The 12728-nt window shown below is 35.8% G+C and overlaps 1 protein-coding gene across 1 annotated transcript in view; it reads right to left on the minus strand.

Moving 5' to 3' along the window:
- EIF2AK1 (eukaryotic translation initiation factor 2 alpha kinase 1) overlaps positions 1 to 12482 on the minus strand; it is a gene marked incomplete at its 5' end in the record, with an annotated part of 17284 nt that extends 4802 nt beyond the window's left edge. The window contains 10 exons of the mRNA XM_035889223.1: positions 2108 to 2214; positions 3829 to 3940; positions 4893 to 5262; positions 5976 to 6027; positions 7613 to 7712; positions 8114 to 8194; positions 9000 to 9099; positions 9554 to 9585; positions 10334 to 10470; positions 12317 to 12482. Coding sequence (XP_035745116.1) covers positions 2108 to 2214; positions 3829 to 3940; positions 4893 to 5262; positions 5976 to 6027; positions 7613 to 7712; positions 8114 to 8194; positions 9000 to 9099; positions 9554 to 9585; positions 10334 to 10470; positions 12317 to 12482 — 1257 coding nt within the window. The remainder of the gene's footprint in view (positions 1 to 2107; positions 2215 to 3828; positions 3941 to 4892; positions 5263 to 5975; positions 6028 to 7612; positions 7713 to 8113; positions 8195 to 8999; positions 9100 to 9553; positions 9586 to 10333; positions 10471 to 12316) is intronic.
- Between the last annotated feature and the right edge of the window lie 246 nt (positions 12483 to 12728).

Consider the following 12728-nt stretch of genomic DNA (forward strand, 5'->3'; position numbering starts at 1 on the left):
AGGAAGCTGCGGTTAGCAAATAAAAGTTAATGACCAAGCTTCTGTTAGGTCACAGCAACTCATAAAAATAGTTCTGACAACTGAAGTTTTGGGACCTGTTACTATATTACACCCTACCAGTCCAGAAGATTTAGTCTAAATAATTTTATCTTAATAAAAAGAAATTAACTTAAAACAATGTTTTATGTTACAGAAATAACAAGACACTACACAGCACTTCAACTTCCACTAAATTTGCCTAGTACTTACAGCTGGGACCTCCATTTCAGACAAATTACAGAGAAATCAACCAACTTCACAGCATAGTACAGAAAAGTGTCTCTGTATCTTGCAAAATGTGTAACATCAGACAAGTCCTGAAATAAGTAATTACAAATATGATGGTCTTCTATGTTTAGGCAAACAGTCTGATAATGCCTTTCCACCTATACCCATTCTTGAGTATTAACTTAAAGGACATTGACCAGTCTGGCTGGACACTTCTTCACGTAGCTGCAGGGTCATTAAAACAGAGGTAACAGTAACTTTAATCACCTCTGGAGCAAACATTAACTTTGCCAGTCCAACTTGTGGAAGAACTGCCATCATGTTGCAGTGTGCACAGCATTGTCTAAAGCAAGCAGTATTTTAGGTGTCAACACAGATTGGATCCATTTACTATTAAGTAACAGAGCCAACATAAATACCCAAGATCACAAAGGACAAGCAGCTATTCATGAGGCCCGCTCAGGTGGCAGAAAGGAAATAGTTGATCTTCTGTTAGAGTATAAACTGGACATGAACAGTTTAACAGGAGATGGGCAATCCCCACTCTCTTCATTTCCTCAACGCACATCAAATTTAAAAGATACAGCACTGTTGAACAGGTTGCTAGGTTTCTCATATCCACTGAAGTAGAGATAATCAAGGACACCCACCCACTGAACTTCTGTTCTCAGAATTTCAAATGCTGAAGACCTTATAACATTATCATGCAAATTACTGTCTCTGCAAGATATCCGCAAAATCACCATTAGAAGAATGGTGAAAACAACGAGCACTGGCTCAAAAACAGGCTCCCAGTATTGAATTCTTTATACAACTACCAGGACTTTGGACAATAAGGCCACGATGATGCTAAACAGGAAAGCAAACTGAAAAATTGCTGACCCTGAAACAGCCGGCAGAAAAATTAAAATTAATCCAGAATGAAGAGTGTGTGTTTTCAAGTAGTTCCAAGTTTTCACATGTGGAGTTTTAATAATCGAGATTATTTTTACACTAATTTCCTCATCTAGCTATGGTATCAGATACAGAGAACCTCTGTGGAAAGCAGAGTAGGAAAACGCACATTCACTTCCTTGCTATTCAAGTCTATCAGTTTAAGGGAGGAGGAAGTAAGATCTATCTACCTATGCGTTGCATTTAAGCCAGCCAGTAAGTCAAAACTATTCTCATGACTACAGTTCCAAAAAAACTTCACAGGAACATATACAAGGCATCCCATTCTAATAGGTCAAAATGTTAATTTTTAATGTCTGTTCTTTGTTACTTTTACTAGGAATGAAACCAAAACTTTTCATTCAGTCACTAACATCACCTACAATTTCAGTCCCTTACAGGAGACAGCAACTATTTTGAAAGACAGTGATTATTTGCAACTGAGGGATTTTTTTTTTTTTAATAAGTAACTATAACTTGAACATATTTTCAAAAGCTAACTGATATGCTGATAGCAAATTGAAGTGTAGTCAAGGGGCTTTGTTTATTTTTATCATTAACTAAAATAATTTTTTTTAGTTAATTAGGTAATTTAGGTTCCCTGGTTAAGGAAAGACAAAGACAAAACAAAACCAATCTGACCATCCCTATTTAGGACAAGAAAATGGCTTCACAAAGGAGGAAACATTTCCAGAGCTTAACCATAATTCACTTGTAAGTCAATGTAATCTAGTACTACGCTTATAGTAAAGAAAGTATGGTACTGGTATAAAGGAGACAATGTATTTTTTCATATGTAACATAGCTAAATTCTTAAGGGACCAGGTCATCTCAAATTTAACTATGAAGTTGCTTTCTCCCTTATCTTTGTTTTCTTCTACCTGTAGTAATAATTTGATGAACTTACTTTAATGTCTCGATGCATCACTCCCATGCTGTGGATATAGCACACTCCTTCTAATAACTCTTGAAAAATTTTCATTGTCCAGCAGACATCCACAAGATGGTATGGACCTTAAAACAATTTAAAATCGGGATTATTTCAGCTAATGTTACTGAGTTATAAAAGTTTACGGTGGTATGTCTTGTTGAATTCTGTTTATTTATGGTATGGAAGAGATTTTTAACAAAATGAGCGTAGTTTAAAAATGGAATTTCCCATGCTTCTCCTAAGATAGTATTTTTGAAACAGCAAAAAGTCACTGACCTCAAAATTCCAAAAAGAAAAGTTCAGGGGACATGAACATATGTCTGCCTGAAAAGATGCCTCCAAACCCCATCAGATAGTTATTTGATTATTACAAGTTCTTTACTTCCATGGAAGTGCTGAATCAGAATGAAAAACACGGTTCCAGATAAAATCATACTAATTTACATAATGACATGTTTTCTGTATTGATTTGCACCCTTCATTTTTGGATCCTAATCTTCCTGCTGTTGTGCTATCCTCTGAAATTCCCAAATCTCCTCTGGCTGTAGCTGTCCTAAATAAACTGACCATCTCCTTGTTTTTTGCCATTTTCCACATTATTATTTTATTAAACTACATTGTCTTCCTACTCTTAACGACCCAGATCTAACATGTCTGTTGCCATTTTTCACACTCACCATTTACTCCTACTTGGGCTTCTGTTTCTTAATGTCTAACCTATGATAGCATCCACATTTCCTCTCCTGTTGCCTGTGAAAATGGAGTTTTGCAAGGTCAAATGGCCTAATAATTCTGTCATTCCCTGACCAGGAACATCATCTTTTAGCTTATGAAAGCTAAAAGACTATGATTACAGGAGAGACTAGTGGAAGTCAGCTAATAGTTAGCTGATAAACCTGACTCCATGACCGAAGAGAACAACAGATTTATCTGAATAGTGATGAAAACTAAGATTAAACATTAATCATACAGTTTATGTCTTGCAATCTGTTAAGCATATGCTTTTTTTATACAACCACCCCAGAGAAAGGAACATGTCTCTAATGCTTTAAGAGCATTAGACTCGTTCTTCCAACTGTTAATATTTATTGAAGATGACTTGGTATCAGGGCGTGCGAACTCTCAAGCAAAGTAATTGTTAGATTCTTTAGACCAATGACAAATTAGCCTGCATAGGAACTTTGATTGTTAAGAACAAACTTAAAAGCTTTTAAGTATGTTGTTACCTGTCTGGAACAAAAGATGTATGTGTATTTTCCACAGCAGATAAATTAGCCTGTGAAGAGCTCTATTTTGTAGCAGCAAGACTACTGCCAAAGCAAAATTTAAATTATTTAAACAGCTTACTGGGGAAAAGCAAATTCTGTCAATAAAAAACTCTATTCCTAATAAGTAGCATTGCCCAGGCACAGATCTCTCCCGGTAACAACTATGCCTCAGGCATACAGGCATACATTCATTCTTTTTTGAAGACTTGTCTAAAAATCATGAACTTTAATCTCTTTTACCAACACCTATCATACAAAGATTCAATACTAGCTGCTATTTGATTAAGTGAGTAAATAACCACATGAAGAAGATCTGTATTACAAGCTCAAGTAAAACATAAAATCAGGCAAGTGGACTTCTAATTAGGAAAAAATAAATAGTTGCTTTATAATGAATAAGTTAATTTTTAAGACAGTGATGAATCTTACTGGAAGTTTCGTCTGTTCTCTCATTGCATCTTTTATTACGGTCAACAATCCAATCCCGCAAGGATAATTCACACAGTTGCATTTGTATATGAAGCATCAAACGATAGTCCACCTAACAGAAAAATAATGGTCCATAATTTTGACACTGAAATATGAACAGTATTTCCTTAGTTATTTTCTTTAAAGGTAATAAAACCAAAACTTGTTTATTAAACTAAAAAAAAAAAAGTGATATATCAAAGTGACATTGAATACAGTATTACAAATCTACTGCAGATGCAACAATGCTATCTAGGTTTGGGGTTTTTTTTTGCTTGCTTGTTCCTCAGGTTTTAACAATTGCTATATGATAAAAGCTAACAAAACAGCCAGCTACATACCTTAAGATTCAAATTAGAGTTTTAAAGCTTCTAGACATACTGAACAGAGGCTCGTTCTGGCTTAAGAAAATAGTATAAATTAATATGAAATAGCAAAAAATTTCAACCTCTTCAATCTTCAGTTTCTTGCAAGAGGGTACTCCAAATGATAGCAAAAGCTTGAAGCATTCCAGAGCTGGATGTGTGATGCAAAACATCTCAGAGGTATGAACGCCAACAAAGTTTAAGCATAGGCAGAGCAGTGGTCCCCTGCCCAAATATGCTTCTCTCTTTTTCACATATAATCCTACACTGTACAAGCACCATATCACATACCTAGACACTTTCATCAATAATACCCGAATTAGCCATCATTACTGAATGCTGAAGATTTTCAAGTGTGATGGGGTTTTTTTATGCAGAATTAGTACTTTTTATTCACGTAGGTACTTTGAAAGGACCCAAGATGACTAATACATGGAAACTTTCTTGTATGCTGGGTTTTGCCAGCTCCGCTGGTCAGCTTCCTTGTAATGGTGTTACCCATTTAAGTAAAAATTGTCTGTATTCTAATAGCTCGAATAGCAGTCATTTATGTTTTTTGAATGTATCACGATAAATCACTCCTCTGTCTACCAAACTCTACTTTACAAACATCATTAAATTACACAGCAGTTAAGTATGTTTAAAGAGAACTGTATTTACCTCAAACTCCCCACAGAGAGCTACATCGTTCTTGGAGCATTCTTCAGTGCAGGACTTACTTCCAGTGCTAGAATCTTGCTCCAGACTAGAATGAGGTCCCGATGCTGAATGATTTTTCATATCAGTTGATCTACTGCTAACACTACTTACAGAGCTTTCTTGTAATTCTACGGATAATTCACATTTATTTGGTTTCATACGCTCTTTACTATTGCTGTTTGTAGAATCATTCCATACATGCATATTCTGCACTGATACACTGCCCAGATTTCTAAGGCTGGTACTGTCACAGGACTTCTTTTCTTGTGAAGTAAGGTCAGCAAAGATAATTGAACTACCACTTTCCACACTCTGAATGTGACAGTGATCACTGAAAATAATAAAGGGAGAGAAATCAAAATATGTACACAGTTTTATACCATCTATTTATGATACAACATTCTGAAAACTTTTTTTTTTAATTGCAAACTGCATTCCAGAGTAAGAGTTCAGCTGCTTCCCCATATAAAACTTTAGGATTACAGAATTGGCAGTGTAGGCTCCAGCCTTTTTAACACCTTCCCCCAGCAGGGATTTCTGACAGCTGACCCAGACAGACAACTCATAGATACATACAGTCCCAGGTCACAGAATTCACCAGACAGAAGCATGATGCATCTCCATTCCTTTAAACTTAGGAAGTTACACTGTATTTGTCATAGGACTCCATCTTCTTATTGAAAGGGCTAATCAACGCTTCTGAGAAACAGAAGGCCCCATCACTCTAATAAGACTCCATAGTACTAATCAGTGTTGTTGATTGGCACAGAACTTTTGAAGTAAACTTGAAGCCCAGTACTACTACATCCAGGCACTCAGAAACTGAGAGGTCCAAAGAAGGTAGAAGTATTCAGTAATATTCTTCAGCTTACACAACAAGAAGAGAAACAATAACAAGGATAATTAAGACTCTTTGGGGTTATAATTTGAAGCAAAAAGCACTTGTGCAATATATGCCAAATTCTGTACTCTTTTAATGTTACTTTAAAAGAAGCCTTATGTTAAAGCCAAATAACTGTGATCATTGAGATTTATAATACTTACTTGCTATTCTCCTGCTCCAAAGATAATGGCTGCAACTCCATTATTGTTTTATCTATTGGACGAAAAGATAAATATGGTATTTTACAAAACAAAGCATGCATACATTTACTACAAATTAACAGTTAAGCTACAGCATCTTACTGAATTTAACTTCATTATCTGTAGCTATCTTTTTCTCTATTTCTGCTGCTGCAAAAGGTGCTTGTTAGTCTACTACGAAGCAACCCTAATATGTTTTTCATTTTTCTTTAAATGAAAAGACAATACATGTTGTACAAGGTCACTGAAAGGGATGTACTGGGCTCTCTTCACCTAGACTTCACCTTTAAGAAGTTAGGCTGTTCAAAAAAAGGGCTTATAATGTATATGGTAATACACAGTTAAAGAAGCAACTCCACAAGGCACTGTCCTTTGCATAACCCTGCTGTTGTTTTCAAGACACTTGGTATTTTTAAAATAATTTTCATTAAAATTGTATATTTATGTGAAAAAGCAATTTGTTTTAGCACACAGATGCAAATATGAAACACCAATCTTGTAAGCCAAGGAAAATATTTAAGTTGGAAAACCACAGGACCTACCTATAGATCTACTTATGTACTTACATTATCACCATTAAATACTTGTAAAGTATTCCTAGAACTAAGAAGTTGCATCCTTCGAGATTCTCAGTATCATTGGTTAAACAGTCTTGTCTGTTTTACTACACTGTCAACCTCCTATGCATTTTTTGTGCCTATAGCTGACTGGGCAATAAAGTCATATAAAGCATAAGCAAACCTCCCACTAAGAGAGGATGAAAAGATTTAATTGATAAAGGCATTCCAGAAAAGGACAAGAAAGGAAGGGACCAATGGATTAGGATTACAAAAGGACCAAAGTATGGGAAGAGCTGAGAATAGAGAAACTGAAGAGAAAAAAAAAGGGGGGAGGCAAGGAAGAAGGTACAAAATAAATACAAAAGTAGATAAATTCTCAACAGTTACAGACAGTAGTTGATACTAGAAAAATACAGATTGCTCTGTCACTGCAGAACTATGGAATGCAATTCATCAAATTTAAACTCTCCTGTGGAATGCAAATAAGAGGGAATCTTCTTTTTTTGCCATTAAAGTATTTATTTACAGGTTCTTTCAGTTTTTCTAAACTCTTTTCCAGATAGGAAGAGAAGCATAGTGAGAAATTTATCCTAGTTTTGCTACAACTCTGACATTTCAAAACATGGTAGCAAATTTGTGGTTTTTTTTCTCCTAGTCATCGCTTTTCCCCCAATATCTGAAGTGGCTCATCCCTAGTATTCATTCTTCTCCTTGTCAAATCATTTTGCATTAAAAGGTCTTCATTGCATTCCACTGAACCTCACAAACTTTAAAATCCTCCTCATATATTACCAGAAGTGAAGCTAATACTTCCACAGTTCCAAATTCATCATTAAGTAAAGGATTAGTTACTAGGCAAGAGACTGAAGTGCAAAGAGGGACATGAAGACCTGGTGGTCACCTGTAGTTTGCTTTTTTTGGTTGTTTTAAGGAGGGGAAAATAGTTATTTTATCAGAGAAGTAACACTCTCCTGCAAATAACAGTACAGAGGTTATAAGCAGGATGTGAGCAAGAATTACACAATATACTGTACTTTCCTTTTGGGCGTACTGTTTGAACTTGCTCCATCCAAGCCGTGTGATAGCCTACAATATTAGGATGCTGCAGCCCAGCCAGCACTTTCACTTCTCGTAGCACCTAAAAAGACCAAAAAGAAACAGTCTGACTGTCCTTTATTCTGATCGCTTAGTAAAGCCAAAAGATAACAAAAAATAACAGTTTCTGAGAAAGAACAGATAAAATTATTACAGTAATGGAGAAAATTTGGAACCTTTAAAAAAAATTATGATTTTTGTAATTGCAGAGATGATCAAATTCAAGTTAGTAACATGCTTCTTTTAAGCAACTTACGTACCTCTCATTTACTTTTTTCTACTAGGTATCGATAGGATCAAATCTTCAGAAACTCAGAATGCATAAAAAATGTTATTAATGTTTTTGATATTTTGGGAAATATTATCTGCATTACTAAATTAAATCAGAATCAGCTAGAGTAGACAGGGAGTTAAACCAGAAATGAAACATAAGAAAAAGAATACCTTCATGCAATCTCTTCTTGTAGCCTTCTTAATGTTAATTTTTTTAATAGCATAGAACTGACCATCTAACTTGTTTCTGACCTGAAAACAATTGCAATAGGACAAAATTAGATATTAATGTGTTTAGATTAATGAATTATTAAATCCTTTAGAATCAACTATTTTCTAAAAATTATTTCTTCCATTCCATTCAGATAACCTTTCACCCATATCAGAGAATGAAACTGGGATTAGACCCCAGCTGTCTAAGATAAGGATACTCTACTTTTGCCTTCTTTCAGGATTGCAAATATCTAATGAAACCTGTGTGAAATAAACAGCTTTACAGCTATCTTGCCATCAATAAAAAAATGCTGATAGGTCCTCGTAAGTGCTTAAACAGGTTCTCAATAAATCTGTGAGACAACAACTGTCATTTACATATGGCACATACCACCATGGGGAACCTTAGGCTGGCCATATGCTCCAAGTATTTAATACAATTCAACAGTGGGTTGGACAGTTTACATTCATAGTAAGGCTGTTTTATTTCAAGCAGCCACAACTGGAACATTGGGGTGTGCAGATTAATCAGTTCCTGTGGCTGTTTTAAGTCAATATATCACAATACTTCACACAAGAAATAAAGAGTTTTCATTCACTTCAAAGACGTCAAAATAACAAAGTAAAACATCTGATGTGACAAACAGAGAACAGAAACCACAACTGACCATCTTTTGAAATGGAATGCCAACATCCTTCACATGTGCAGGTTTGCACTTGTTCTATCAGAAAATGAGTATTTTGTTTATTTTTCTAATAGAAAAACAAAAACAGCCAAAAAGTAGCTCTAAATTTCAAAGAAAACCTAGATATACACTGAGCAGTTACAAACAGTAAAGAATACCTTGTATACTTTACCATAACCTCCTTCTCCTAGCCTTGCAACCTCATCAAATTCATTCAAGTATCGTGAAGTCTGTGCTTCAAAGAGAACTTCTTTTTCCCTGATCAAAAAAGTTACGCTGCATTAAACTAAATTACAACTTACAAGTAAGGTATTACATAGGCTACAGGAGTACACAATCTAGAAATACTGTTTATGTTATGAAAAGAAGAAAATATTTTGACATTACCATAGTGAATACTGAAAATCAGCAGACTGCAACAGCATGTACATGTGCTACAAATTCGCACTCTGTGTTAACAGAAGTATTAAGGTGATTTCTTTTAAGTTTATGCCTGATAAATCTTGTTTTCCTGAATGGTGGCACTAACCATAAGAGTTGTACTGAAGAAGGAATTTTCATCGCATCATTTTGAGAGTTTCAAGAAACTTTCAGGTTTTCTCTACGTTTCAGAGCCAAAATATGAAATGCAGTATTAATTAAATTCAGAGTGGAGCACAGAATTTTAAGAAGGGAGTTAAATTAAATATTTCTAAATCCTTTGAATACATACCCAGTTGCATGAGAATCTCTGTTATCAAGTTCCTATGAAACAACAAAATCCACCATAAAAAACACGCCATACAGAATAAAAGGTCTACCATGCCATGGGCACAGACAGCTAAACCAAAATACAAACTACAACTATGTTCTTAGCAGAAAATGAGGTTACTGATAGCCATTCACATTCTGCAGAGAGCTTCGCTAAATTAAAGTATTATTATCCCACCAGTAATCTGCTAACGTCTCTCTGCTGGAGAGATTACGGCCCTTTTAGAGTTCTGCTGGCAAACAGGATAAAATGAGGGCTCTAAAATGTGCTTAAGACAAAATTAACTAGCTTAGTTCAAGCAGTGAGATAAGCAAACTGGTCTGATTGAGCCTGAAGCACATTACGCAGTATATAAATTATGCCTTCTGCTAACGTAAGTACAAGGGTGTTAACACAATCAAGTGGAATAGTTAAAAGTTGAAAATGGATGTCTCACGAAAATAACGGTAGCAATACCTAAAACACCTTGCCTGTGTTTATAAATAATTTTTTTAACTTTTTTTTTTTTTCAATTATTTAGTAAGGAACAAAATATCGCTGGCTTCAAAAGCTTTGGCTTGCACCTATAGAACCAAAACACGCCATCCCAAACAGCTACAGTAGAATGGGAATACCATTGGTATAATTATTAAAAAGACCCGATCCAATATTAAAAGAACCCCCAAACAAAAGCTTCTTTGGATGCAATGATGTGTTAATTCCTTAATGTAGAGGTTGCCAAAGAAATTTAACAAAGCTTACCCCATTCAGTATTTGTCGATTAGCTGCTTTCATTAGTTCAGTAATGGCTCTATTATGCTGCAGTCTTACAGTACTAAACTCATCACAGAAGGCAAAAGGGGAGAGCAACCCTGTTCTTGTAAAAGCCTGACGAAGGACTGTACAAAGGATCAGAGAAAGGTCACATTAAATAAAGCCTGCCAATAAGACCATGTAAACAGTTGTTTTTTAGATGAGAAACTTTATTTGAAAGGTAGTGCATCTGAAAAAACAAACAGTCACTCCTACTCTAATGTCTTTTCCCATACTCTTAGCAATAAAAACTAATTAAATCCAAACTAGAGCTGCTCTGTGGGAATCCCTTTGCATAATACAGTTATTTGCCATGCCCTTCATGGTCACAACTGCATGTCCTCTTCTTCTGTATCTCAGCAGATGAATTATACAAACATCCACCCATTCACTTACTTGTTACCCTTGGAGTAATTTTGATCAGTGAAAAGAGAAATTCAAAGCATGTTCACAGTTATGAGGGCATGTTTATAATAAAAAGTGGTAACATCAAGTTTTTCTAATTTACATACAAACTCACACATCTATGCACATACTCATCGTAAAGAAGGAAGTTGTGCCCTTCCACCCCCCCAAAGCACCAGATCTTTCTCCGTTGGAGTAAAACAACATTGTGACAGACAAAAACTTAACAAATACTGGAGATGGGTGCAACTGTGAAGACATTACACAAATGTACTTAAAAGTTCCAAGGTTTTAAAACAAACTTGCTTGTAAGAGTGGGGTTTTTTTTAAGATGTTTCTTTGGTACCATTATTTCAAAAATCAGCCTATTACTTTATCTTTTAAAGGACGTAAAATTTATTGAAAGAAAACCTGTAAGAAATCAGGAATATTGCTACACAAGCTTTATGGACACAGTTACACACACCAGAGAAGTGGGAAAACCCCACCCTTGCCAACAAGAATATACCAGCCAAAACCCACAAAACAGATAGGACTACTGCAATATATTTTCCTTTTATTCATCAGGTTTATTCCACTTGGGAAACTGGTTTAAACTATATCAATGGAGGAACGTCATTTTCCATAGACATACACTGGGAAGCCAAGCAGCCACATACTTTGGAAGATGCCAGGCTGGTTTTTTTGTTCCTCTCCCAAAAGGAAGAAATGTGGTTGTTTTTTTTCCCCTGATATTTTTGGTTTTGATAATAGAATTTTTGATAGAGAATAGGTTTTTGATAGAGATAATAGTAAGACCCAGGGCCAAACATCTACATCAGACTTTAAGAACAAAAAAATGACAAGTTGTCTGCACTGTTGTTACTGGATACTATAAATGGCTTCAACTTTAAATACGTGCAATACATGAGATTTTATTTTCTACAGTCATGCATGGTAAGGAGATTGTTTCTCAAATGCATTAATTATGTGTCTAAATGAACAAAATCCTAAGATAAGTCACATACCAAAAAGCCAGATTTCAAAAGAAACACCTCACACCTAAAAATGTAACCTCCCTGAATTATATCAAGAGACCTTAGGGGAAAATAAAGGACTTACAAAGGTATTTACTCTGATTTTCACATACCGTAATTTGAAAGACTGAGTGAAGACTACACTACAGCTATTTCTTGATAAATATTTTTACTGAATTCTTCTTCTGTGTTTTCAGACCAGAATTAAGTTAGATAATTTACCCTGCTACCCTTCTCATGATGCAACTCACGTGATTTAGCTGCAACAGAACCATGCGATCCTTGCATATACAACAACAACATCCTGTTACTGTTTTCAAAAATAAGACAGGTCCTCATAACCAATTAAGTTGATTCAGGGTATTCATGCTCTTCTCAGAATTACTCTTGCCCCAGTGGGATGAGACCTACAGCTTTGTGTTGGTATTACACTGTAATTCTGCACGGAAGAATCTGGTATATGTTGCAGTTAAGGCAGTTTAAGAGACAGGAAAGAATTACTCTTACTAACTTTGGAACAAACACCTCGAATGGACAGGGTTGTGCGTGTACATGTGGCAGAGATGCTCCAGCAGCGACACAAGCAGCAGCTGGTTTTGGATGGTCGAAGTGAAGTTCACAAACTTTTGCGACCCGTTTGCAACTCGCAGCTCCGCCGGCACGTCCGATTCTGGAAAAGGACAGTCAGACGAATGAATTTATATCTCACTATATGCCTGTTAACCAAAACACCAACCGCATACAAACCCATGCAGCTTCAATGCAACCCCGACTCACAAAAACGCACCACACGGGCTGCCACTGCGCGGGAAGCTCAAGACGCTAATTAGGAAGCTAATTATAACTGATTTTTATAAGTGCATATAAAAAAAAGCTAACCGGAGAGGACGAGGCTCTCCCCGAGGGCGCTCCCACAGCGGCCG

Source organism: Egretta garzetta, unplaced genomic scaffold (assembly GCF_000687185.1).
Source record: "Egretta garzetta isolate BGI_Z169 unplaced genomic scaffold, ASM68718v1 scaffold292, whole genome shotgun sequence".
Classification (NCBI taxonomy): domain Eukaryota; kingdom Metazoa; phylum Chordata; class Aves; order Pelecaniformes; family Ardeidae; genus Egretta; species Egretta garzetta.